At 39.2% G+C, this 26,758-nt stretch overlaps 1 protein-coding gene across 1 annotated transcript in view; it reads left to right on the forward strand.

Moving 5' to 3' along the window:
- The window catches only part of UAP1 (UDP-N-acteylglucosamine pyrophosphorylase 1), a 41,835-nt gene extending 22,607 nt beyond the window's left edge, over window positions 1-19,228 (forward strand). The window contains exons 5-9 of the mRNA XM_006873425.1: window positions 4,684-4,877; window positions 6,442-6,582; window positions 8,597-8,785; window positions 17,743-17,809; window positions 18,649-19,228. Of these exons, the coding sequence (XP_006873487.1) occupies window positions 4,684-4,877; window positions 6,442-6,582; window positions 8,597-8,785; window positions 17,743-17,809; window positions 18,649-18,741 (684 nt within the window). The 3' untranslated portion in view covers window positions 18,742-19,228. The remainder of the gene's footprint in view (window positions 1-4,683; window positions 4,878-6,441; window positions 6,583-8,596; window positions 8,786-17,742; window positions 17,810-18,648) is intronic.
- Window positions 19,229-26,758: the final 7,530 nt, after the last annotated feature.

Raw genomic sequence — 26,758 nt, forward strand, 5'->3', positions numbered from 1 at the left:
CACTGTTCATCCTAAGTAAGAGTTCAATAAAACATTTAAGAATGATTTGGAAGTACCTGGGAAAATGAATGGTAATCATTAGCCTGGGATGGATCCATTAAATATCAACTTGTATTTGATAGAAGCTAATTTTCTTCTTATGACAAAATTACTACAATAGTAGATAAAGGAAAGAGTGTAGAAATAGTAGACTGAGACTTCAGTAAGACATTTGACAAGGTATCTCATGATGTTCGTGTTAATAAGATGAAGATATACAGATTGGGATAAGGGCAACTAAGGAGATTAATGACTTCTTGAATGACCATGAAACACTAATTCTGTAGTAGAAAGAAGTTTGTATGTCATATAGTTAAGACTCTGTCTTTGGCAGTATTCTTTCGACTTTTTTTTTTTTAATTACATAGATGAAGGTATAGGGAGCTTGTCTCTGTATACAAACAAAATATACGTTGTGGCGTGGCACTGCACTGTAGGATAAACATTCAACTGCTAGCTGCAAGGTTGGAGGTTCAAATCCACTGCTGCTTCTTGAAAACCCTATACAGGGTTGCTATGAGTTCAGAACAGACTTGATGGCATTTAACAGCAACAGGAATAACATAGAAAACATGCAAGACCTTTGGAAGACGTAAAAAGGATATACAGACTATTTTCCTGGATGGAAAGATTTAAATCTTTAAAAGTTTATCAGTTCTTACCAAATTAAAGTATAACAAATCCTAATCAAAACCCAGTGAAACTGTTTTGGGGACATTTGAGACGGTGATTGCAAAGTTTAGAATAAATATGTAAATACTGCCAAGAAAGTGTTCAAAGAGGATGATAATGGTGGGGAGGGAGGGACCACTGGAGACAGTCTACTTAATGTCAAAATGGATTGTCAGAGAAAAGCAATTTGGAGTACGGGATTAGCACCAGTAAATGACAGATTAATGGAACAGAGCAGATCAGTTAAAAAGTCCATTTTTATATATGAATGCACAGTATAAAATTAATGATATTTCAAATCTGTAGTGGGGAAGAATGGTTAAATATAATTAAGAGCTCTGCCTCAAAGCTCATAACAAAATCATTTTTAAATAGGTTATATATAGTTAAACACAAAAAATGAAACCATGAAAGTGATTGAAGAAAATTGTTTATTGATGTGAAGGAATGACCTGCCTGCCAAAAGTGGATACTGTACAGGCTTCTGACAAAAACAAATTAAGCTCTGTTTAAATTTGAAATGTCTGGATTTAAAAAGAAGACCTGTCAGAAGGGACATATCATGTTCCTGATTGGTGTTTTTCTATTATGAAGGTATCATTTTTTTTTCAAAATTAGTCTATAAATTTAATGTGAAGTCACAGTCAAAAGCTGAAATCTTAAATTTATTAATAAAAGTCATAGAGAGAGTGAGCTGATAGACTTAATAAGACTCCTTCTGACTCTGGATACAAAAGAGATGGTTTAGTTGGTATATTTCAGATGGCTTGTCTCTTCCAATATTTTATGACTATCTGTGCTGTATTGTAAATAGCTTCTAAACTGGAATAGAAGCATAATGGGGTGGATTCTAAGTAGCTGCTGCTGGTGGTGGTTATGTGCTGTGGAGTCGATACCGACTCATAGCAACCCTGAAAAGGGTTCCAAGGCTATGAATCTTTACAGGAGCAGAAAGCCTCATCTTTCTCCCACGGAACAGCTGGTAGCTTCAAACTGCTGACCTTGCGGTTCACCGCCGGATTCGTAACCACCAGAGCTCCACCAGAGCTCCTAAACTTAAAAAGAAAAACAATACCCCAGTGTACTTCAGACTTTGTTCCACTTGGTGTCACTCTTTTATCTAAAACAGAAGCTCAAATGCATTGTTCTGAGCTTCAAAATCAATTTGAATTTTATAAAATTGAGAGAGAGTTGAACCTGGAAGGCACCTCAGAGATCATCTGGTCAACCCTTTTGATCTCAGAAATGATCACCCTGAGTCCCAGTTTATAAATCCTAGGTTAAAGGTCAGTAATCATACTTGCAAAGCCAGGGTTAGAATTTATATCACCTAATTTCTAGTCTTAATACCATACTACATTATAAAACTAAATTCTATGAATTAGTTATTATTTGCTGGCAGCTCAAATTTGTGTGCTTTTGATAATACCAATCACCTAGGGATGCAAGTTTAACAAATCACTCATCTCTACTACCTATGAGTCTTCTAGGATAAATTTCATCTTGATCTTTCTTGCAGACTCATTGCTTAATCATATGTCTGACACATAATGTGGTAGTCACTTAGTGAATGAGTGAAGAGAAAAGTATTGAGTTGACAGCAAAATATGACTAGACTATTGCTATCTGCTTAACGCAGTTAGAAATGTCAGAAATCATTTATGTAATCTGTCGTCGTCCCCCCCCCCCCCGTTTGTTAATAAGAAGATCAAGATATTAAGACATATGTTTTTAAACTTCTGAAGTAGGGAGTGATTCAGAATTCAGAATTCTGTAATAGGCACCTATCTTGGTGCAGTAAGTATTTTTTATGCACAGAACTAAAAGGTTGGGAGGAACCCTGATGGCACAGTAGTTTAAGAATTGAGCTGCTAATCGAAAGATCGACAGTTTGAACCCACCAGTCACTCCTTGGGAGAAAGATGAACTAGTCTGGTAGCCTCAGAAACCCTCTCGTGTCCTGTAGGGCCGCTATGAGTTAGAATTGGCTCGATGGCAGTGTTTTAAAAAGTTGTTCTTGTTAAATGTTGCTGAGTCAATTCTTACTCCTAGGGACCCGGTATAGGGTTTCTGAGGAATGGCTCTTGGGTTTGAACCACAGAAATTGCTATTAGCAGTCTAGTGCTTATCCTACAGTACCATACCAGGATGCCTTTTAAAAGGTGGTTGTTATGTGCCCTCCAGTCCATCATAGTGACCCTGTATATGGTTTCCAAGGAGCAGCTTCTGGGTTTCAACCACCGGTCTTGTGCTTCAAACCAACCTTGTGAGGATCCAGTGCTTATGGAATGGCACCACACTAGGACTCAATTAAATGAAAATAGTTCTGTAAAGTAGCTCAGTAACTGTGAGGTTATGATGCTCTTTTGGATACGAACTTCAGGATTTAAAGTAAATCTCTCGATTATAATAGTTGATGGTTCACAGTTGTTATGGAAGTCAACGTTTTCACTAACAGAGTAACACTTTGGATCTGTACAGTGTGACTTCACCTATTTTTCTTTTCTGTGACTTATTTGTGAAATAAATGTTTGAGGTTTTTTTTGCTTGTTTGTTTGTTTGAATGGGAATGAGAGGAGTTTATTCCAAATTCCGGTTTTTTTTTTAGAAATACGTCTACTATAGAGCATGTGAAATGAGAGCTGGTGGTGGTAGGTTGACAGACAAGAGTTGTAACTAGGCCCATGATTGAAGCAAATAGTTTTGGTGTGTAATGTTTCTCTCCAGCTTAATCTACTTTTTTAGTAAAAAGTTTTTGTTTTGTTTTTCATTAGATACCGTGCTCCTTTCAGGAGGGCAAGCAGTATAATAACTACCCAGCAGTGTTGCATCCAGTAGTCCTGTGGCACTGTATCACTAACTGCTGTGAAAACCAGTTTTCTGAAAGAGATATGGAAGAGACTCTTACTGGCTGTATTTACTTTACGAAATCTGTTGCTGAAGAAAAGTGTTACTTTATTAGTATAGTTTCATATACACATAGACTTTTCAAATTGGTGACAACTTTTTAAACATACTTTGAAGCATGCTGAATTGTTAGTTGGACAGGGCAAGCAAAACAGTCTTCACATAGCTTGTATTGTTTATTCTTCTGTTGGATTTTCATCATATTTGAACATTTGTTTTCATTTAGTTCTTTCATGACTTTCTCTAAAACATTTATTTCATTTAGGTCATTGATTCCTGTGTGTGGGATTAGGGTGGTAGATGATCAGTATCAACTGTGAGGTTTTTCAAATTACAGAGTCTTTACATTCACCAGCTGATTTTGGTATACACCGTTGTCTCAGCTCCTTGACCATTGATAGATTATCGAATCACTGGCTTCAACTTTTTTTTTTTTTTTTTTAAGTATAAAGTCTCTTACTTTAAATACAGATGGGCTTTTCTAATGACAGTTGGAGTGGGAGCCCAGAGACTTGCCTGTTCTAACCCTCCTACCTCTCAAGTGGTTCCTGAACAATAAGAAACACAATATGTTCATGAATGGCAACTAAACCGGTACCATTTTCAAATGAACTAATCATTTGGGCAGTGTAAAATGCGTGACAAAATGCCTTACTTCTTGAATCACCTTTCTTCATGTGAATCCCAGAGAAATTTCTATTCATTTTTTTCTCACAGTGGCTGAGTATGGCTAAGGACAGGTTAAATAATATGAAAAATAAGACGTTTTGGGGTATAGACGCCTCGTTTAATTATTTCTAGTCCACTGTGTTTCTTCTGGCCTCTCTCTATCTGGTACATCTTTTACTCCGTGGTTTGTTGGAAAGACATGGTTTACTTCGTTTCTGATTGTAAAGTAGTCTGTCAAAGAATAGAAAGACGGTTAGGTGACAATCGAAAACTAAAGATTATTCATGCCTTAGAACCGAAAAGACTAAGCCGCACTGTAACATGGCCTTTGAAAATTGCAGCCCTGCAAAGAAACAATTTATTCCTTCCTTTCCTGTTGTCTTTCTCTATGGACAGGTGGTAGAGAAAACAAACCCCACAGAACCAGTTGGAGTGGTTTGCCGTGTGGATGGAGTGTACCAGGTGGTAGAATATAGTGAGATTTCCCTGGCAACAGCACAGAAGCGAAGTTCAGATGGACGGCTGCTATTTAATGCAGGGAACATCGCCAACCATTTCTTCACCGTACCATTTCTGAGAGATATAGTCAAGTATGGGCAAGATGCAAATTCTTTTCTTACTTTTTGTATTGTTAATCAGAAATTCACCCATATAACAGGTAGAGAAGACACCCCGAGTCCATATCACAGAATGCAGCTTTTTTGTGAATCACATTTATCAAATAGACATTTATCTCACATTGTAGTTGTTACTGACTGCTATCAAGTTGGTTCCAACCCATAGTGACCCTGTATAGGCTTTCTGAGGAGTGGTGGATGAACTGGAACTGCTGCCAACCTTGTGGTTCAAGTCGACTTTGCAGTCCAGCACATTGACCCACAGTGCCACAGCTATTTCATATGGTGAGAATTAGTCAGAGCATAGAGGATTACGGGCTGAGCAGCTAACTGCAGGGTGAATAGTTTGAATCTACCAGTCGATCCAGGGGAGAAAGATGAGGCCTTATGCTCCCATAAAGATTTACAGCCTCGGAAACCCTATACAGGGTCACTATGAGTCGGAACCAACTCAGTGGCACACAACCACCACCACCACCATTCCCCAGGGCGTTGACTGGAATCCAAACCATTTTGCCTTCTATTTTCTCCTTCCCTTCCCTCCCAGAGTACTAAGTTCTGGGGAAGCAAAGAAGAGAAATATAACACCCACTATGACTGGGCGCTTTAAAAAAACACAGATGTCTATCCACATCTGCTGAATCAGAATTTCTGGGGATAGATTCAGGGCATCTGTAGTTTTTAAAAGGTGCCCACATTCTAACACAACTGGTTCCCAGATTAACATTTTGAAGTAAAGAGTAAAGAAAAAAGAACTTGAGATCTGGAATAAAATCTTCAAGGTAGGGTAGTGCCACTCTGGATAAAATAGCTGTTTTATCTTACTAGATTTTTAAACAAAGCACAGTCCCACATTCCCACTCTCTGATTCTTAATTTGGTAGCGTGTGGCACTGTGAGTGAATGTGCCAGACTGCAAAGCCATTTGAACTGCCAAGTCGGTGGTTCAAGCTTACCAGCTGCTCCTCGGAAACCCTATACAGGGTCGCTATGGGTCAGAACTGACTCAACGGCACTTAACAACAACAAGACAAGATAACCATCTTCTTTTTAAAAAGTTAATAAGTTTTATCTTAAAATATTGGCCCTAGTTCCAAATATTTCCCACTCTACTGTTGTCATTTGTTACTATGAAAAACATGAACATTATGGAGAAGATGGGACTCCTGGTGCAGCACTATAGGATCAGCGCTGAACTGAGAACACAAGGTTGGAAGTTCAAACCCACCAGCTCCTCCTTGAAAACCCTATACAAGGTTGCTATGAGTTGGAACCAACTGATGGCAGTTAACAACAACAATGGAGTGTGCGTGTGTATTTTTTTCTGTAGAGATCATTATTTGATTTCTTTTATGTAAGGAAATGAATGGAGAAATCTGTTCATTATTATTTAAATGTGACCTGAAACTTAACAGATGCTGTTCACTTTGAAAAGCTTAGAATTGGTGGTTGATAACATTTCTTCCTGAGTTTTATCAGATTCTCTGACAGTTTAAATCTGGAGTGATCATAATCTTTTTTTCTCCCCTACTTCTTAGTATTTATGAACCTCAATTGCAGCACCATGTGGCTCAAAAGAAGATTCCGTATGTGGATTCCCAGGGGCAGTTAATTAAGCCGGACAAACCAAATGGAATAAAGATGGAAAAATTTGTCTTTGACATCTTCCAGTTTGCAAAGTATGTTTTGAATAGCATCATTAGATTATATGAGAGAGGTTCAAGAACTCCATGATCTTTTTTTATTTTTTTTAATGTTTTTATTATGAATTATGTGATAGTTTACATGGAGAACATTAGCTTTACATTCATCCTATCATATATCGTTTCATTGCCATGGTTACAATCCCCTCCATGCATCAATAAACAACCAAAGGGTACACCCCACAAGCCTGCCCCTTGGTCGTCAGCACACAGCCCCACTCCCCCTCTGGGTCTAGAATCCCCAGCCATCTCTGGCATCACTCTTTCTCTCAGTAGGGTCCCGCACTCCACACTTCTTCCTTGATGGTCCAAGGGACCTCTGCTCCTGGACTGCAAAGTCAGTCACTCCCCTTCTTTTGCTACAAAACATCTACCTTTACATTTCCAACCCTCACAGTCAGTCCTGATTGTAATTATTCACTATTGTCTCACAAGAGTCTTATCCCCATCTCCTTTCATTATCTTTTAAGTCCATTTTTCCACAGACTTTTTGAAACCCCCTCCTATATATCCTGACATTCTGGTTTTACTGTCTTAGATGGGAAACTGTTTTTAAACTTGATAGCATATCACTCGTTAGAACAGTCAACCATACAAGAGCAAAAGGGACGCATTTTCTGGGGGCCAAAGCTCAGAAGGCAGGAAGGGATAGAAGAAAGAAGGACGAAGGTAAATGATGAGTATAGGGGGGAAAAGTGGGAGGGCGCTGTTACACTGTGGGGAGTGCAATCAGTGTCACAAAACAAATGAATTGTTGAATGGAAAACCAATTTGCTCTGTAAACTTGCACCTAAATCACAATTTGAAAAAGAAAAGTAAAAGACCCAATCAAAACCGTGGTTTCCCAGTAAATCTGTCTGGTCAGTTACACTCAAGGCTGAGAGAGGTCAGCTCAGAAAGCGATGGTGACTGTTTTTAGAATTCCAGAAGCCTAGTCATGATAGATTTTCCTGAAGGACACAGGGCAATCACAGGGAAGGTTTAAGAAAATTGAAAATTGCTTTGGTGAGCAGAAGGCCAGGAAAGTTGTGCTGAGGAATGTTTTTCCATCGTGACAATGCACCTGCTCATTCTTCGAGGGTAGCTAGGGCTGTCCTGGGAGAATTTCGCAGGGAAGCCTTTGCCCATCCACCCTACAGTTCTGATCTTGCCCCTTCAGACTCTTTTTTTCCCCAAACTTAACAATTCAAAGGAATGAGGAAGGGTTAGAGATCTAGATGGAGATTATGTCTAGAAACTGGAGCAGATGTTTTTTGTTTAATAAAGGGGTCTATGATTTTGTAGGATTCCTGATGTGGTGCTGTAGGATAAGCACTAGACTGCTGACTGAAACGCTGTCGTTCAAACCTACCAGCCACTTCTCAGAAACTTTGTACAGGGTTGCTATGAGTCAGAACTGACTCAGCAGTACTTAACAACAACAGTGATTCTTATAGCAATACTTTTTGACTTACTTTCATTTATACCCTAATGCCATCAATGATTCCAACTCACAGTGATTCTTGAGGCTGTAAATCTGTATAGGTGCAAACAGACTAAAATTTACTTGTATATAGCTTTCTGTAAAACATCACATTTGATGTTGAGACATAAGTCTCTGAATTTGACAGCATGAAGATGCAGAAGAGAAATTAACAGTGTAAGATTATTCTCTCCATATACATATCTAAAATACCCCTTTGCCTACTTTTCATCTCTCACACCCTCAAGAAGTGATACTAATGTGATCTTTGTATCTCACTGACCTAAGAAGGACACAGGGCAATCTAAGTTGGGAGTGAAAATGGTATCTAAGCTTTGCTTTGCAGAAAGAATTTCAACTTGGTTTAGCAAAGGGATGAACATTATTTCATTCAGCATTCATTTGGAATTAGATTAAGAATGCATATTAGTGAAAACCAAAGACTTAGCTCTGTAGAGGAGAGGGGTCAGAAGCTGTGTTTGTAGTTTTATTTCTTAATAAAAGAGTCTTTGTATGGTTCCACTCTAGGAAGTTTGTGGTGTATGAAGTGTTACGGGAAGATGAGTTTTCTCCACTGAAGAATGCAGACAGTCAGAATGGGAAGGACAACCCTACTACTGCAAGACATGCTTTGATGTCTCTTCACCACTGCTGGGTCCTCAATGCGGGAGGCCACTTCATAGATGAAAATGGCTCTCGCCTTCCAGCAATTCCCCGGTAAGTCAATATTGTGTCTCTTTTATATGAGTGCTTTCTTTCGTTTTTTCCTCTTGGACTTTGTTCTCTTCTCTTTTTGATATATTCCTAGATGTGTTTTTATGAAAGAAAATATTGATGTAGGCAGTTCCTGACATGAAATAATGAAAGTTTTGCCCATTACAAAGAGAATGATAGCTCCACTTCCTCTTAAAGAGGAATCTCCAGTGTTTTGGGTACATGTCCTCCATGTCAGTGAAATGATTGAGTGATGGCAGGAAGACCATTCTTGTGGTGTGTACCATGTGCTTAAAGCCCATCAGTGGCATGCAACACCACAGGGCAATCCCCAGTGCTGGAGACGCTTCAGCCACACAGGGTTGGTTGTTGCTGCCCAGATATCCGTGGCCTCACTATAGGTCTGTTCACGATACCCACAAAGCGCCTGCCACCCCCCAGGCTCCTTTTGAGAGGTAGGCTCACTGCGGGTCCCACCACAGCACTTTAAAGGTGCTGGGGAGTAGGGCGCCACCAGGGAGAGGTGAGTGTCAGTTCACATTCACTGATACTTCATGATGAGAAATGTTTTGGGTTTTTTCAAGTTAAAAAAGACAAGTTATTTCTAGTTAATCCTATCCAAGACAAAGCACTTTAAAGTTAAATGGGTCTTGTCTTTTATGATAAAAGCTTCATTGGCATCTAGAATTTCCCCCTTCTATATCATTCATACTTGTAGTAGACATGTAAAAGACAATCTACCATATAGTTTATATTCTTAAGGGATCAAATGCTTGGCCGCATGCATGTTGCGAGCCTTGATGAATGTGTCTTCACAGACAGGAGCAGTGGTAGCCTCTGCCTCACAGTCCAAGGCCATTTCCCAGCTTCCATCTCAGCAGCAGCATGTTCTGGGGCATGTCAGATTGCCCCTGTGCTTCATCTCCAGCCATTAAGTTTGGGTTTTCCCCACCTCACGTCTCCTTTGTCCAATTTATGGTTTACTATGAATGCATGCCATTTGGCCAAGTATATTTTGCAACCCCACTTCATTGTTATTGTTTGATTTATTTCCATTTCCATTAATGCTTATTTATTCCTAATAGTGGTGCTACAAATGGAAAGTCAGAGACCATCACAGCTGATGTCAATCACAAGTAAATATACCAGCCTCCCTGCAGTGCATGGTGATGGGGCTGTGCTTCCTCCATACTAACTGGCATTGTAGACAGTGCGCTGCCTCTCGGGGGCCGGGGAGGATGGTTGGAACCTTGGTGGGGCTGTACTGCTTACTTGGTGGCAGGTATCTGTCTGGAGGACACTAACTCAGAATCTCAGTGCATGCCGTACTGTGTCAGGTTATCCAATAAACAAGATAAGCATGAGCATACTTGTGCTTACTTACTAATCTGTAGTGAACAGTTTCACATTTTTCACCACATCAGAGATTCTGCTTCCCGGTATGACTGGCATCTGACTCTCTCTTAGCCCCCACAGCCCCTTCCTACAGAATCAAAGCAAACAATCCCTGACCAGGACAGAGTACTCTGTAAACAAGGAAAGTATGGCTGACTTGTGCTTACTTGCTGATCTGTTGTGAACTATGGGATTCACAAAAGGTCAGCAAGTAAGCACAAGTCAGCCTGTGTTTTCCTTGCTTACAGGGTAATCTGCCCCTTTATTGAAGACTCTGATTGTAAGTGTTTGAGTCTGCAGTGACAAATTTACAGGTGGTAGGTAAGAATCAGAGCAGGTGACAGACCAGGGAGAATACATTTGGATCCCCCTTTACTCCCTGTAGCTTAGGTCTTGTTGTCTTTGTTAAGTGACATTGAGTCGGTTCCAGCTCATAGTGACCCTATATAGGGCTTCTGAGGAGCAACTGGTGGGTTTGAACTGCTGACCTTTGTGATGTGCAGCCCATTGCTCATCCTACAGCACCACCCAGGAGTCCTAAGTCTAGTGAGGTAAAAATGGCATTTTGCAGGTTGGTGTCACTGAGTAGAATGTATGTGAATGCTCTCAGAGTAAAGGCTAACAGCTCCTGACTCATTTTAATGACCTTTTATAGATAAAGCGGTTAGTTTGATTTGCTTGCACACTAACAGCTTTACTTGTGGTCATTTTGCAGTAATTGTATCAGTCATTATCCTGCTCATGAAGAGAGTATCCTTTTGTCAAGTAGTTTTTTAGCCAAAACGAGCACCTGTCTTTTCATGTCTGGTTACAGACAAAGAGTTTGAGAATGTCATTATTTTTGTAGTTGAGACTGCTTGACATTCTGGCTATACTTTAAAAATTGTTGGGTGTAGTGTGAAATCTGTTGTTAAGATGAATGGAGAAATGTGTGCAGGGTAAAGGACCTAGAGATGGAAGTTACTGTAGAAGCACAGTAGCGCTGGTATCAGTGGCTTACATGTGCTTTTTCCTGCCACTGCCATTCATCTCCACCCTGTAGAGAGAGGCCCATGTGAGTGGCACTTCTGCTGGGATGTGGCCCTGTACACAAGGGAGTGCACTCGAGAATCTGGTTAGTTTCACCTAGGAGTCAGAGGTGACGATTGCCCCTGTGCCATGGGAACTGGACGTGAAAAGCCATCAGGTTAAATCTGTGGATACACTGCATTCTTTAATTTAAGAAATAAAGTTTAGACCCTAAATTTTGTTCTCATTGAACTTTAGTTTTTAGCCTAAAAAGTAAAATTGTGGGGCTTAAAAAGTTTGTGGAAAAATGGAATGAAAAGACACTGGAATTTTTCCACACACTTACTGAAACCTCTCATACAGCTCAAAACAACATTTAGCTATCTTAGCCAATATACAAAAGTTGTAAACATTATTTAACTCTTTTTTATTTAGTAATGCCCACTCTCCCACATACTTACTTTATTCAGCTCTTTGTAGAATTGTTGTTGTTGTTATTAAGTGCCATGGAGTTGGTTCCAACCCATAGCGACCCAGTAATAGGGTTTCTGAGGAGTGGCTGGTGAGCTTGAACTGCCAACCTTGTGGTTCAAACCGACTTTACAATCGAGCACATTAACCCACAGCGTAGCTAAGTTGAAGTAAAAGTTTGAACCCTAATAAGATCATGGATTCAGAAATAGCACTTGATGCACACCTTAGTACCAGTGGATACCTTTGAAGAATGGAAAAAAGATTACTTGAAAGTGAGAGATAGAAAATAACTCTTTTGTATAAAAGAAGAAACAGGTTATAGATACTCCCAAGAGAATGGAAGCAGGATGTTGAATTTTGACAAAATTATGTTTATTTTTCACCTTAAAGTCTACTGAACAGTGTTGGATGCTGAAAAGATGCTTGGTCAAAGAAAGAGGTATTGGACTAATTTGCTTCTAACCTGAGATTTTATATTTGATGATGGTAGGTTCTGTCTTCCTCTAACTTACAATTTCTTTTTATTCACTCTCTTAGTTTCTTGGGATGTCTTTGTGGTATTAGGAGAGAAATTGTATTCAAACTAGTTATGTATTTCTTAGAATCAAAACCATCTTTTGATCTTGGTGCATTAAATCCCCCAGGGGTTCAGGTGAAACTGACTGTATATATATCTTATCACTGGGATAAGCCATTATTTTTCCAGTCTGGTTTAATAATATTCTGAGCCAAATCTCTTGAGATTTCTTGGTAGAATCTGGCATGTGTCTAGAGAGATGTATGCCAGTCTGTGCATATTCTTTTTTTCATCTTTAGTTCTCATGTACCCTCATGGTACATTTATTCATTCAACCAAAAAGCATTTGCAGGCTTTCAAATGTCCTTAGCAATGGTGCTGGGTGCTGAAGTATATTACATAAGAGAAGCAAATAATTCCTTTAGAGCCTATTGGGAGGTTTGTGATGCATACATAAAGTGAAGTAACATCATTAGGTAGTATTTGTGTACTAAATGTGTGGTTGTTATTGTTGGGCGCCATCGAGTTTTTCCTGACTTATAGTGACCCTTTGAACAGAACACTGCCTCATGCTGCCTCATTGCTTTCTTCGAGCTCATTGTTGTAGCCGCTGTATCAGTCCATATCAGTGAGGGTCTTTGCCTTTTTTGCTGACCCTCAACTTTACCAAACATGATGTCCTTCTCCCCGGATTGGTCCTTCCTGATAATAGATTCAAAGTATGTGAGACAAAGTCTTGCTCTCCTCCTTTCTAAGGAGCATTCTGGTTGTACGTATCTTTTAAGCAGATTTAGTCATTCTTCTAGCAGTTCATGATCTATTCAATATTGTTTGTTAGTACCATAATTCAAAGCGGTTAGTTCTTCTTTGGTCTTCTTTATTTATAGCTTGCATATGAGGTCATTGAAATTACCATAGCTTGGGTCAGGTTTACCTTAATCTTCAAAGTGACTTCTTTATTTTTTAATACTTTGTTGATGTTGTTAGGTGCTGTTGTGTCGGTTCTGACTCCTTTTGACCTTGTCACAACAGAACGAAGTATTGCCCAGTCCTGTATCATCCTCACAATTGTTGTTAACTTTTGAGCCTACTTCTTCTACTACGGTGTTAATCCATCTTATTGGGGGGGGCCTCCCCCTTTTTTATTGGCCCTCCACTTTAACAAGCACGATGGCCTACTCCAGAGGCTGGTTCTTCCTGATAACTTGTCCCAAGTATGAGCGATGAAGTCTTGCCATCCTGGCTTCTAAGGAGCATTCTGACAGTCCATGGTAATTTGAATATTCTTTTCCTGTACCAAATGCACCGATTCTTCTACAGTCTGTCTTTCTTCACTTATCAACTCTCATATATTTGTGAGGCAATTAAAAACACCAGGGCTTGGATAAATCACACCGTAGTCCTCAGATTGACATCTTTGCTCTGGAGTACTTTAAAGATGTCTTGTGCAGCAGATTTGACTAATGCAATATGTTGTTTGGTTTCTTAAATGCTGCTTCCATGAATGTTGATAGTAGATCCAAGCAAAATCAAGTCTTTGACAACTTCAAAATTTTCTCCATTTATCATGATATAACTTATTGGTCTAGTTGTGAGGATTTTCTTTACGTTGACGTGCAATCCATACTGGTTTTCATCAGTAAGTATTTTAAGTCCTCTTCATCTTAAGCAAGCGAGGTTGTATCATTTGCGTATCACAGGTTGTTAATGAGTCTTCCTTCAATCCTAATGCAGCATTCTTCTTCATATGATCCAGCTTCTCAGATTATTTACTCAGCATACAGATTGAATAAGTATGGTAAAAGGATACAATCCTGATTGTATCTTTCCTGATTTTAAAGCCTTCAGTATCCCTTGTTCTGTTGGAACGCAGACCTCTTGGTCTGTGTAGAGGTTCCTCATGAGTATAATCAGGTGTTCTGGTTATACTCACTGCTATTCGTAGTTATTATGATCTACACATTTTGAAAGCCTTTATATGGTCAATAAAATATAAGTCAATATCTTTCTGATATTCTCTGCTTTTAGCCAAGATCCATCTGATGTCAGCTCAGCAAAGATATTCCTCGTTCCACATCCCCTTCTAAATCCACCTTGAATTTCTGGCAGTTCTCTGTTGGTGTACTGTTGAATCCATTTTTAATTGACTTTAGAAAAATTTTACTTGTATTATTTGAAGATTTCTGCATTCTCTTTGGAATGCGCACAAATATGGATCTCTTCAAATCAATTGACCAGGTAACTTTCTTCTAAATTTCTTGGCATGGATAAGTGAATACCTCCAGTGCTGAATCAGTTTGTTGAAAGATTTCAATTTGTATTCCATCAGCCAGGATTTGGTGACAAACCCTGGAGCCCTGTTTATCGCCAGTGCCTTCAGTGCAGCTTGGTCTTCTTCCTCCAGTACCATTGGTTTTTTTAAGTTTTTATTGTGAATTATGTGATAGTTTACATGGGAGAACATTAGCTTTACATTCAACCTATTTTATTTCATTTCATTGCAATAATTACAACCCCCTCCCTGCATGATCAAACATCCCACAATCCTGTCCCCCAGCCACCAGCCGCTCCATCTCTCCATGTCATCGCCTCTGCCTCCATCTCTGGTGTCACTACTTTTCTGGGTAGGGTCCTGCACTCTGCTCCTCTCCCTTGATGGTCCCTCATTGGTTTTTGATCATACACCACCTCTTGGAAAGGCTTGAATATCCACCATTTCTTTTTGGTAGAGTGACTCTGTATTCCTTCCGTTATCTTTTGATGCTTTTCACATCATCATTCAATTATTTTTCCCATGGAGTTTAACATTGCAAGTAGAGGCTTGAATTTTTCTTTCAGTTCTTTCAGCATGAGACATGCTGAGTGAGTTCTTTCCTTTTGGTTTTCTAACTCCAGTTCCTTACACATTTCACTATTGTATTTGACTTTGTCTTCTCGAGCTTCCTTTTGCAGTTTTCTGGTCAGCTCTTTACCTTCGCATTTCTTCCATTCCTTTTAGCCTCTCTGTTCTCAAGAGCAGAGTCCTGGTGTGGTACTGTGGGATAATGTACTAGACCACAAGGTCGGTTTGAACTTCAAGGTCAGTGGTTTAAGTTCACCAGGCACTCCTAGGAAACCCTACACAGGGTTGCTATGATTCAGAATTGACTCTATGACACTTAGCAACAACAACAGTTCTCAAGAGCAGGTGTCAGAGGCTTCATTCATTTTGGCCTTTTCTTTTTTCCCTGTGTTTTTACTGACCTTTTGCTTTCTTCCCGTATGATGTGCTTGATGCCATCCCATAATTCTTCTGGGGTTCAATAAATGAGACAGATTTATGTCTAATGCATAAATCTATTTTTGTGATGTTCTCTAAATTCAGGTGGAATATATGTGTGTCCATTTTAACTGCCATGGACCTGTTTTCATTTTCTTAAGCTTCAACCCAAACTCGCATATGAGCAATTGATAGTGTGTTTGTTCCACAATTGGCCCCTGGCCTTGTTTTGACTGATGAATAGTGAGCTTTCCCATTGTCTCTTCCCTCAGATATAGTCATTTGATTCCTGTGTATTCCATCTGATGAGGTCCATATGTACAGTTGCCTTTTATTTTGTTTAAAAAACTTATTTGCAATAAATAAGTCATTGGTATAGAAAAATTCAATCATTTTTTTCTACCAAGGCCATATTTTCCAACTACTGATTTTCTTCTTTGTTTCCAGCCTTCACATTCCAATCTCCAGTAATTATCAATGCCTCTTAGTTGCATGTTTGATCAATTTCAGACTGAAGACGCTGGTAGAATTCTTCAATTTCATCATCATGGGCTTTAGTAATTGGTGCATAAATTTGAATGATAGTGGTATTAACTGGTCTGCTTTGTAAGTGTGTGGATATCATCCTATTACAGACAGTATTATACTTCAAGATCTTGAAATGTTCTTTTTGTCATGGAATTCAATGTCATGTGATTGTCTGATTCAGAATTGCCAACACCAGTACATTTCAGGTCACTAACTAATGCCTAGGATATCAATCTTTATGTGTTCCATTTCATTTTTGACAGCTACCAGTTTTTTACATTCTATGTTCTGATCAATTAATGAATATTTGAAGCTGTTTTAACACTTTAAAGAGGTCTTTTGCAGCAGATTTGTCCAATGCAATATGTTGTTAGATTCCTTGACAGCTGTTTCCATGGGCATTGATTGTAAAATGATGTAAAGTAAAAATGTGTGGTACAAACAATAATTCAATAATTGCTCTAGGAAGTTAGTGATTTTGCAAGTATGTAATATTTGTTTATTTTAGTCTAGTGGTCAAGAGAACATTGGGTTTGTTTGACCTAACCTTGGAAGATAGGTGTGATTCGGATAGTCAGGATATCATAGCAGAGAATGACTTGAAATCATTCAAAGCGAGTGTGACTGGCCTGGTTTGAGTGCAAAGTAGCAGGATAAGTAAATTGGAATAAGATAATAGAGCACTTTGAATGCTAAGTGGTCCTAGTTAGAGAAAACTTCACCTGGGGCCAAAGTCAGAGCCCTTTGATTGTTTTGACTGTAATAAAGTTTGCGCCTTCATAGAGCTATAGTACTATAGTTCAGTGCTGCTGTAGACTAGATTTTTATGCCTTGTTGGTAAGATTTTTTGAAATGGTGACCAATCCAGAGGCCAAGTGACTGTAACCATATTGAAAACATTCTTTATTGACTTTTGTGTTAGATAATTTAGAAGCTCAGAAAGCAAATGGCTATAAACATGAGGAGGAAGCAAATGGTGACTCAGACGTTGTCTTCACTTGGCTGTGTTCTCAGCTCATTAGAAAGGGACTTTTGATAAAAGCAACTGAGAAGCACTTAAAAATCTATTGAATAAATTAGTTCAGCTACTCTAAAAATTTTGAGTGTACAGAAAAACATTACTGGGAAATAATATAGCTGACCTTTAGAACACTACTGTCCAATGAAACATTCTACAGTGAAGGAATTCTGTATCTCTGCTGTTCAATTTGGTAGTCATGTGAGAAGCATTTGAAATGTGGCTACTATGATTGAGGAACTGAATTTCCAAATTTTTTTTTAAGTTTAAGTTTTAATAGCCACATGCAACGTGTGGCTACTGTACTGGATCATCGAGTTTTAGAATGTTTGTCACCATTACTGTGTAACTGGCAAGGTTATGGTGAGGATCAAAATGAATTATGAAGAATTCAAAGCACCTAGCACTGGGCCTGGTATATAGTATATACTCAATAAAGAATTCCTTCTTTTATCTAATTGAAGCTTAGAAAGGATTAAAAAACAAAATCTATGTAAGGGAACAGTGTATCATCAATATTGACATTGTGTTTTAAAAGAATTACCAGTAATTCTTTGCATTTGCCCTAAATCGTATCTTTCTGACTGTTAGAATTATCTGCAGGGCACTTAGTGATCATCCAGATACGGGACCCTTTCTATTTGCTCAACTAGGAAAGTTTTATCTTCAAGCTTCTTAGAGGAAAGTTATGGTCTGTACTTTCACAGTGGCTAGTACCCTGGGAAATAAAATCTTTAACAAGTGTTTGTTTTTTCCCTTAGCTTGAAGGATGCCAATGATGTACCAATCCAGTGTGAAATCTCTCCTCTTACCTCCTATGCTGGAGAAGTAAGTTTGCACTGCTTTTGTTTCAAAAGTAGGATTTTGGTGTTGTTTTAATAAGTACAATTGCCCTTATAAAAGATACAGCATCTGATGTCCTATTCTCAGGTGTTCATTTTGGGAATGAGCTGAGAAGCTGCATTTGTCCTGCAGTTCTGAGAATTCCTGTTAGGGCTTTACATTTATCCTGTAAGTGGGTTAGTTGTTGTCAACAGAAGGCTTTGCTGTCTAGTTAGTTTCTCCTATTTATAGAAATGTAATGGGCTTTAAAAATATGTAATTAATTTTTTTTTTTTTTTGGCTATCTGGCTCTTTTCAGTGCAATGTCATTTTGTCTCTCAGTGAGACTATTTTGTTCAGACACCTAGTGCTGTCACTTTTAAAATCTGGGGATGTAGGAATCCCTAACATTCCAATTAAGGAGCCCTGGTGTCACAGTGGGTTTAGCGTTGGGCTAACTGCAAGGTCAGTGGTTCAAAACCACCTAGTATTTTTCCTGGACATTGTCAGTGTTGGTTAATTCTAGTGTCAGAGACAGCCACCTGGCCTAGAAAGCTCACTCTATTGGGTGATGATGATAGGAAGAATTATTATAATAACTTTTGAAATGATAATTAGATTAATTTTTCTTCTTTTTTGCTTATTTTATACTTCCACAAGTGGGTCATTAAGCTCAGTTTTAAAACTATACAAAATAGATTGCTATTGAATTTTAAAATTCTGCATCTTAACCCAACTTCATTCCTTCACACTTTAAGTGATTATTAAGGCTACTAATAAACCCACCATTGTATTGTTAAACACATCCACCGATTTTCTGTGTTTCATTCCAATGTTTCTTTTAGGGACTAGAAAGTTATGTGGCGGATAAAGAGTTCCATGCACCTTTAATCATTGATGAGAATGGAATCCAAGAGCTGGTGAAGAATGGCATATGAGCCCGATGCCATGTGCTACCATACTGTGAATACCTTTTATTCTTGATAGACTGACTGTGAACTTAAAGACCTCTCTTGGAAGATGGAAGTTTGAACATCTGCAGGGTTTCATTTTGCTTGTTGAACCTTATAGCTACAACAAACTCCTAAGATCCAAGGATCTGAACTTCAGAAAGCATTTGTATTATTCTCAACCCATTGAAGATCTTATTTATATTTTTCCAATTGTATATATATTTTTTCCCAAGCCAAGGAAAATATTGGCCATCCAGGAAATTTCCTACAATTTAAGTATAATAAGGATATTCAGCATCACTTTACTTGGAACTTGAAGCATTTTTTTCCCCCCCAAAGTTGTACATAGTAATTATATGTCACTGTACCTGTTGAGAGGTTCCTATGGTACTAAAAGCTTGTTTTATTTTATGAAACATTAAATTTAAATAATAATTTGACAGTAAAATAAACTTTTCTTGTCTCCGGAGTGGGGAAAATGTGAAACTTGGGAGAATTTTGGAGATAAAGCATCAAGACCAATCATACAGTTTTTTCCATATATAAGCCTCAGATTTTGTCTTTATATCCCTTTAAAATACTACTAGCTTTCACTTTCTAGCTAGACAGGATTTTGGACCCTGTGGAACATTTGGCAATTTCTGGACACATTTTGTTGCATTAACTGGGAAAGTGAGGTGTGACGATTGATTGTTGTTAAGTGCTGTTGAAATGGTTCCAATTCATAGTGACCCTGTATAGGGTTTCAGAGGAGAAGTTGGTGGGTTTGAACCACTAAACTTTTAATTAGCAGTCCAGTGTTTATTCTACAGTGCCGCACCGGTACTCCTGTCTCGTGGATAGAGATCAGTGATGTTGCTGTACATTCTAAATCCCAGTGTTATTCAGAAAGGTGATTCTTTAAATATGGATCATAGATCATTGGTCCTCAGTAAATGTTCTCCATGTCTAAAATGCAGTCTGCATGAACATATGGGCTTTAGAAATGAATCTCATATAACATTTACGTGTTGACCAAAAGTATAAAAATCACATCTGAGTAAATAAAAAGATTTAATAATGATCTCTAAAGATCAGCAAATTTTATTTTCTATGGACAGTTGCAATTTGTGGCATGAGGTGGAGTTTTTGTTCTGTAGAACTAAAATGTTTTAGGATCATTGTTGGAGTTTATTTTGTATGTGTTTTTATGAGGAGGCATGTAATAGCTTATTGTCATGTATCTTACTTTCATGTCTTTTGCCCTCACTGACCTGAATTCCCTGAAGACAGTTTTTAAGAGCATATGATACTGATATCTGTTATGTGTGTTGTGGGTTTTTTTGGTGCTAAGCCCTGATGTGGCACTGTAGGATAAGCTCTGGACTGCTGACTGCAAGGTTGATGGTTCAGATCCACCAGCTGCTTCTTGGAAACCCTATACAGGATTGCTATGAGCTGGAACTAAATTGATAGCACTTACCAAATCCTAAGTACTGTTTTTAGCATTATTTTATGTTTTTATTTAAATTCAAAAACAGCCCCTTCTTATTTTGGTTTTCACTGCAACCCTATACAGGATTGCTGTAAGCTGGAACCAAATTGATAGCACTTAACAAGTCCTAGGACTCCTGGTGTGGCGCTGTGGGTTAATACGCCAGACTGCAAAGCCATTTGAACTGCAAACTCCATGGTTCAAGCTCACCAGCTGCTCCTTAGAAACCCTATACAGGGTCGCTATGGGTCAGAACTTGACTTGATGGTACTTAAAAACAACAACTGAACAGGAAAGGTAAAACATTAACTGCCTCTTTCCCGCCCAGGTAAACAAGCTAGAATATTAATCAGGTTACCGAGTGGGACCAATCCTCTGGTTTCTCCCCTGTTCTCAAACAGGTCCGTAACCTAGCCCCTCCGCAATTCTGACCCCATATAAGCCCATGCTGACCTTCATTCGGGGCTCAGAATCTGAAGAAGTTAGCTCCTCTGAGCCAGCCAGCTTAATAAACTTGAAACTTTGCTTCACCTCTCGGAGTGGCCTCAGTTTCTTCGACGATGGATCCAGAGCTGCCATGACATTCTTGGACCCAGAGTTGCCGTGACACAATAACAAGTCTTAAATAGTGTGCCTTACATTATTTTTTGTTTTTATTTTAATTCACTGCATTTCTTTAAAAGATTTGTCAAGTTTATATTAGCATTGCAGTGACACCAAGTGGATTGTGAGGACAGAACTGCATCGTTTTAGCACCTGTTAACCTGAATTGTATGATTCACCTCCTGGACCTTCATCTGCTGTTTCCTCTCTGCCTGTCTTTAAGGTCATAATCAACAATGCTGGGTAAGGTGGGCAGTAGAAGCATGGGATTGGTAATGCTTACGTTGGAGAGAAACAGTGGTAGGGAAACACTGAGTAGATTAAAGGTGAAGAATCTGAGCGCCTCCGAGCCATGAAATTATCATGTGGTAATCATGTAACTTCATGAACCCTTGTTAAATTATGTTCTAATTCAGAAAACACAGTGTTAGATAAGATATTTATAAAGAAATGTGAATTTGAATACTTTGGCAACAGTGTGGTAAGATGTATGTGAGTTACTAGTCACTATGAGTTTGATTGAAATCACACCTGCTACGTGTTAATAGGAGCTCTGGTAGCATAGTGGTTATGAATCGGGCTGCGAACCACAAGGTCAGTAGTTCGAAACTACCAGCTGTTCCGCGGGAGAAAGATGAGGCTTTCTGCTCCCGTAAAGATTTACAGCCTCGGAAACCCTGGACAGGGTCGCTATGAGTTGGAACCGACTCCACAGCACATAACAACAAATGTGTTAATAATGTTACTGATTTTCACATACTGAGATTTTCACAAACAGACATATAAGGTCAGTGTGGTATGTTATCTGAATACTTGATTTCTGTTTTTCAACTTCACACTTGTTTATTGAATTTGATTCCGTTTTGATATCTACAAAAGAGTTAATGATATCTATTTGACTACAAGGTCAGTTTGAATTGCAAAGTCAGCGGTTCAAACTTACCAGCTGCTCCTCAGAAACCCTATGCAGGGTCGTTATGAGTTGGAACCGACTCAATAACACTTAACAAGAACATTGGAAGATGAGCAAAAAGTAATTCCATTGAAAATTTCTAGCCTTGCTTATTACTACCAGAAATTCTGACTGTCATTGATAAATATGTGATCATATTTCTTACCCTAGCTGGCTGTCGCCAGTGTTTCCTCTGGATGATGCGTCATGGTATAGTAAGACAATGAAACAGAGGCAAGAAATAATGTGCATAATCTAGGAGAGTGACTCAAACCCAAAGTACTCAGTTGGCTTGGAAGTGTGCTTGTCTACTGACTGAGATTGATGTTTTTGGAATCCGTGGCCCTCTTTCGAGCCCAGCTTAGAAAAGGCGTATTGAGAAGTGATGAATGAATGAGTCAGCCAGTCTGGACTGAGTGCCTATCCCATGGGCAGCACTATCACATAAAGGATACAATGTATAAAGCAGGGTCCTCTCTATAAAGCTGGCATTCTGGTTAAAAAAATGAAGTTTACCCCCACAGAACCATGGAAAGATAATTTCATAATCTGTGGAATATTTAGTTTGCTAGAATTAAACACAGGTCATGATTGTAAACTAGAGTTTGGTGTGGCAGAACTCCTTAACAAATAACCCTGACCATTTGAAAGTAGAGTTATGTGCTTCTCAAATGGGATCAGAGGTGTATGTACTAACAAGAAAATGTTGTTAAGTACCGTGGAGTCGGCTCTGACTCACAGTGACCCTGCACAGGGTTTCTGAGGCTGCAAATCTTTACGGGAGCAGAAAGCCTCATCTTTCTCCTGCGGAACAGCTGGCAGTTTCAAACTGCTGACCCTGAGGTTAGCAGCCCGATTCGTAACCACTACGCTACCAGAGCTCCTTAACAAGAAAATATACCTTGAGAATTCTAACATGTATTATGGGAAAATCAGTGAGGTTTTTAGTAATCAGAACCATATTTTGCCCATAGTAAGTATTCAAATGTTATTAATTTATTCAATTTTGCTAATTCAAGAATAGATGAAACGGCGATTTAAAGAGGCCTTTTAACTATGTCAGGTTGCCAGGTGATGCCCCAAATGCAGGGATAATTGCAGAACCTGGTGCGGTGCTGCAGGATAATGCACTGTACTGCAAGGTCAGTTTGTACCACAAGGTTGGCGATTCAAACCCACCACTGCACCTCAGAAACACTATACAGGGTCTCTATGAGTTAGAATCAACGGCAATTAAGAACAATTGTAAAACCTTTATGCTTTTTCTAAGTATAGTCGTCTGATTGGGGACATCAGTATCACTTGGGAAATGGTTAGAATTACTGAATGACACATTTGGAGGTGGGGCCTAGAAATCTGGTTTCTCAAGCCCTCCAGGTGACTCTAATGTACCTGGAGGACTTGAGTAAAGTTTGAGAACCATTGCTGAAAAAGAATCTAGGGAGACTGACTTAAGTAAGACTCGGAGAGAGACTGGTATTCCAAGACTAAACCAGAAACCAAAGATTTGGTTTAATGTCTAATGTGAGCTTTAGTTTTCAAAACACCAAGGAAATGGAACTGACGGAGGTATAAGATGGACCTACCAAGACCTGATCGTTATTTTTGCTAGAATAATGGTTTCCAAACCCTTTGGATCGTCTGAAACAAATGAAAAAAAAACTTAACAGGTTCTCTACTCCAATTTGAGAGATTACGATTTAAAAAGAAATACAGGTTTTCACTCTGATTCTAGAAATTATGATTCTTAGTGTGCTGGGAGACCAGGGTATCTAATTTCTAAAAAGTATTAGATGATTCCAAAGTGCTGCTAATATTGGGAATCACTGATCTGGAGGTTTTAGAAATCAAGGGAAAAGAAATCTGCACATGTTCTGACTTTTTAAAGAACAGGAGGGAAATGACGAAATTATAACGAGAAGAATGATAAAATCAAAGAATGGAGAAGATGAGTGTAAAACTTACGGTGAGGGCAGTGTCTGATCTCCTGTTACTTTACCAGGAGGAAGGCGAATCAAGCTCAACCCCTAGGCAAGGCCCCTTTCTAACTCTATTTCTTATCTAAATTCTGTAATCTGATGCAATGACCATACAGAACTCACAGAGTATATTCACGATTATGAGATTTATTAGGGAAGTTAACTGGTTACAGTTCAGAAACAGAAATGTTCAGGAGACAGTTCTTTGGGTCAGGACAGCCTCATCCCATCCATGTCTGCAGACAGGGCTCTGGCCTTTGGCTCCCTGACCTGGACTCTGTCCTGCTTAGGCAATGTTATACAGCTCCTTTAGTCCTGCAGATTAATGCCCAAAGGGCACACCAACTCTGCGATAATGCTCAACCCAAAGGTGCTCAGCTCTAGCTCTGTGGGTCAGCAGTCTAACTCTCCCAATTAAGTGCCTGGCTGTGCCTCACTCCATAAGCAAGTCTCCTACTCAAAGGCACTTTAACCTCACTCAGAGGGCTGGGAAGCCCACTGCCGTGTCTCACACTCTGGCTCTTGGTTCTACTGCTCTACTCTGCCATTTATCTGCAGCATCTCTGCTTTCACAGCTCCCTGTCTCCTGGATGGAGGAGGTAAAAACACAGGGAGCTCTGGGTACAAAGGGCATACTTCACTTATACCTCTTTTTTTGATGGTAATAAGATCCCGGCTCCTGCTTTTGAGATGATTTATTTTGTCAGCCTGAGGGCAAAATTGACCAATCCCCATGTTAGAGTTACAAGTTTTTACTATCACAATTAGTCATTCACAACAGAATCATATAATCAATCCTATCTGCATTTTCCTCCACCTTCTCTTTACCCAGACCCATCAAGAAAAAGAGGAATACACCCAATCTTCAAGATTTCACTCAGCTATTTAAGTGGAAGTTACACAGACTATGGCTAGAAGAGCCATATTAAATAATTCATGGCATTACAATAAGGCTGGGAAATAAACATTCAGGAAATGATTCCATTTTGCAAGTATCTCAGACGGTTAAAAGGAACCACTCTAAATAGAACTCATTCCAAATTTTATCACTCTGACTCATATCATTTCCTGAAATGGGCCGAGGGTGGAGGGCAGTGGAGGGAAAAGAGCAGTAAATGAAGATTCTGGTTTAAAAAATATTACTAGTTTTAAGGCTGAATAAGAAGTAAAAAGTAAAATAATGTATTATGGTCAGGATAAAAGTGTGTTTTTTGGTTTTGAATTTTTGAATGATGTAGTTTTAGTAATTTTATAATGAAAAGTTTTTACCTTTTGAAAAAGGCTCAGAGTTAAAATAAGCCAAGGGTGTTTACACCAACCAATTAGGTATAGCTGTCAAAGACAAAGGTAAAATTGGCTGTGGTGAGGTGGGGGTGGGGTGTAAAAGTACCTTCCCACAATGGAATGTTGACTGCAGCACTGCAGGTAAGGCAGCCTAGTCTTCCTGGCCTATGACGGACATTTCATGACGCTCCCTTTGTGAAAGAATACCTAACCCAGAGGGATATATGAAGGAAATACACTGTGTGCTTTGAGAGAAAGCCTTTCTGTAAGAGGTTTGATGTGACTCCTCTCTGGTGTAATGTATGAATTCAGTACTACATTGTGCCCTCTTAAAGATGACAGGCTAAAAGGCATCACAAAAAGCTCAGTAAGCTCGTGGTGACACCAAATGTGTTTTCTGAACGAAGTTAGAACTAATCTATCCTTATAGCTTCATGACTCATCATTTCTCACATCAATTCTTCTCTTTCTGTCTCGGTGATTCTGGTTGTCAGGAAATATCCTTCTCAGACTTGCTTCTAGTGGGCAAAGTGTTTACAACATCACGCCGGCACAACTCATATCACGTTTGTTTTATACAGTAAAATATGTAACAGGGGCGATGAAACCGATTTGATGGAAGATTTCCTTTTAAAGTTTAAAATATCCCTAAATTTATATACTTCTAAAAGATGTGAAATTTGCCAGAGGAGAGATTGTTGTTTTGTTGTGAGGTGCCATCGTGTCGGTACCGACCCATAGCGACTTTATGCACAGCAGAACAAAACACTGCCTGATCCTGGACCAACCTTACTACTGTTAGGCCCCAGATGGCCTTATCTGGTAGGAGACCCCAAAAAGATCAACATGACTCAAGTTTGATGCAAAAGCAAGAGGTTTATTTGCCAACGTGTTGGGGTCAACCTTCTTCACAAGGACTCCTGAAACTAGGAGATGAAGGCGACCCCTATCTGTTTGCTTCATTACTTTTTATAGGGTTACACAAGGCAGATTTCGGCAACAGTGCATAAGCATTTTGCAACTGGTGAACATATTAACCTTTAAGCTGATTGGTTTTGGCATAAAGTAAGTATTCTGACCTTTATGCAGATTGTTTCTGGCCGTCAAATTGTCAGTTTCTTGCAGGTGTGAGGTATTTCCAATGATGTTTTAGGGCAGCCTAACCTAATTGTTATGACCTTTAGGGGCAATGTCTTTGCTTGTATATTTCTGGCAGCTGGGTTTAGTCTTGCTATAGATAAGCGGAGGCCTAGGTGCTTTTGGATAATTTTTGAAGCCTTGCTAAAGTTTGGTCAAGTAAAGTTTCAGTCCTTACACTACTGTTGCCACACTTGAGTCCATCGATGCCGCCACTAGGTCAATCCATCTCGTTGGGGGACTTCCTATTTCTCTCTGACCCACTTACCAAACATGATATCCTTCTCCAGAGACTGGTCCCTCCTGACAATATGTCCAAAGTATGAGAGACGAAGTTTGGCCATCTTGGTCTCCACGGAGCACGCTGGCTGCTCTTCTTCCAAAATGTATCTGTTGGTTCTTTTAGCAGCCCATGGAACTTTCAATATTCCCCTCCAACACCATAACTCAAAATCATCAATTCTTCTACTGTCTGCCTTATTCACTGTCCAGCTTTCGCATGCATATGAGGTTATTGAAAATACCATGGCTTGGGTCAGGCGCACCTTAGTCCTCAAGCTGACATCTTTGCTC

The sequence above is a fragment of the Chrysochloris asiatica genome, unplaced genomic scaffold (assembly GCF_000296735.1).
Source record: "Chrysochloris asiatica unplaced genomic scaffold, ChrAsi1.0 scaffold00241, whole genome shotgun sequence".
Lineage (NCBI taxonomy): Eukaryota > Metazoa > Chordata > Mammalia > Afrosoricida > Chrysochloridae > Chrysochloris > Chrysochloris asiatica.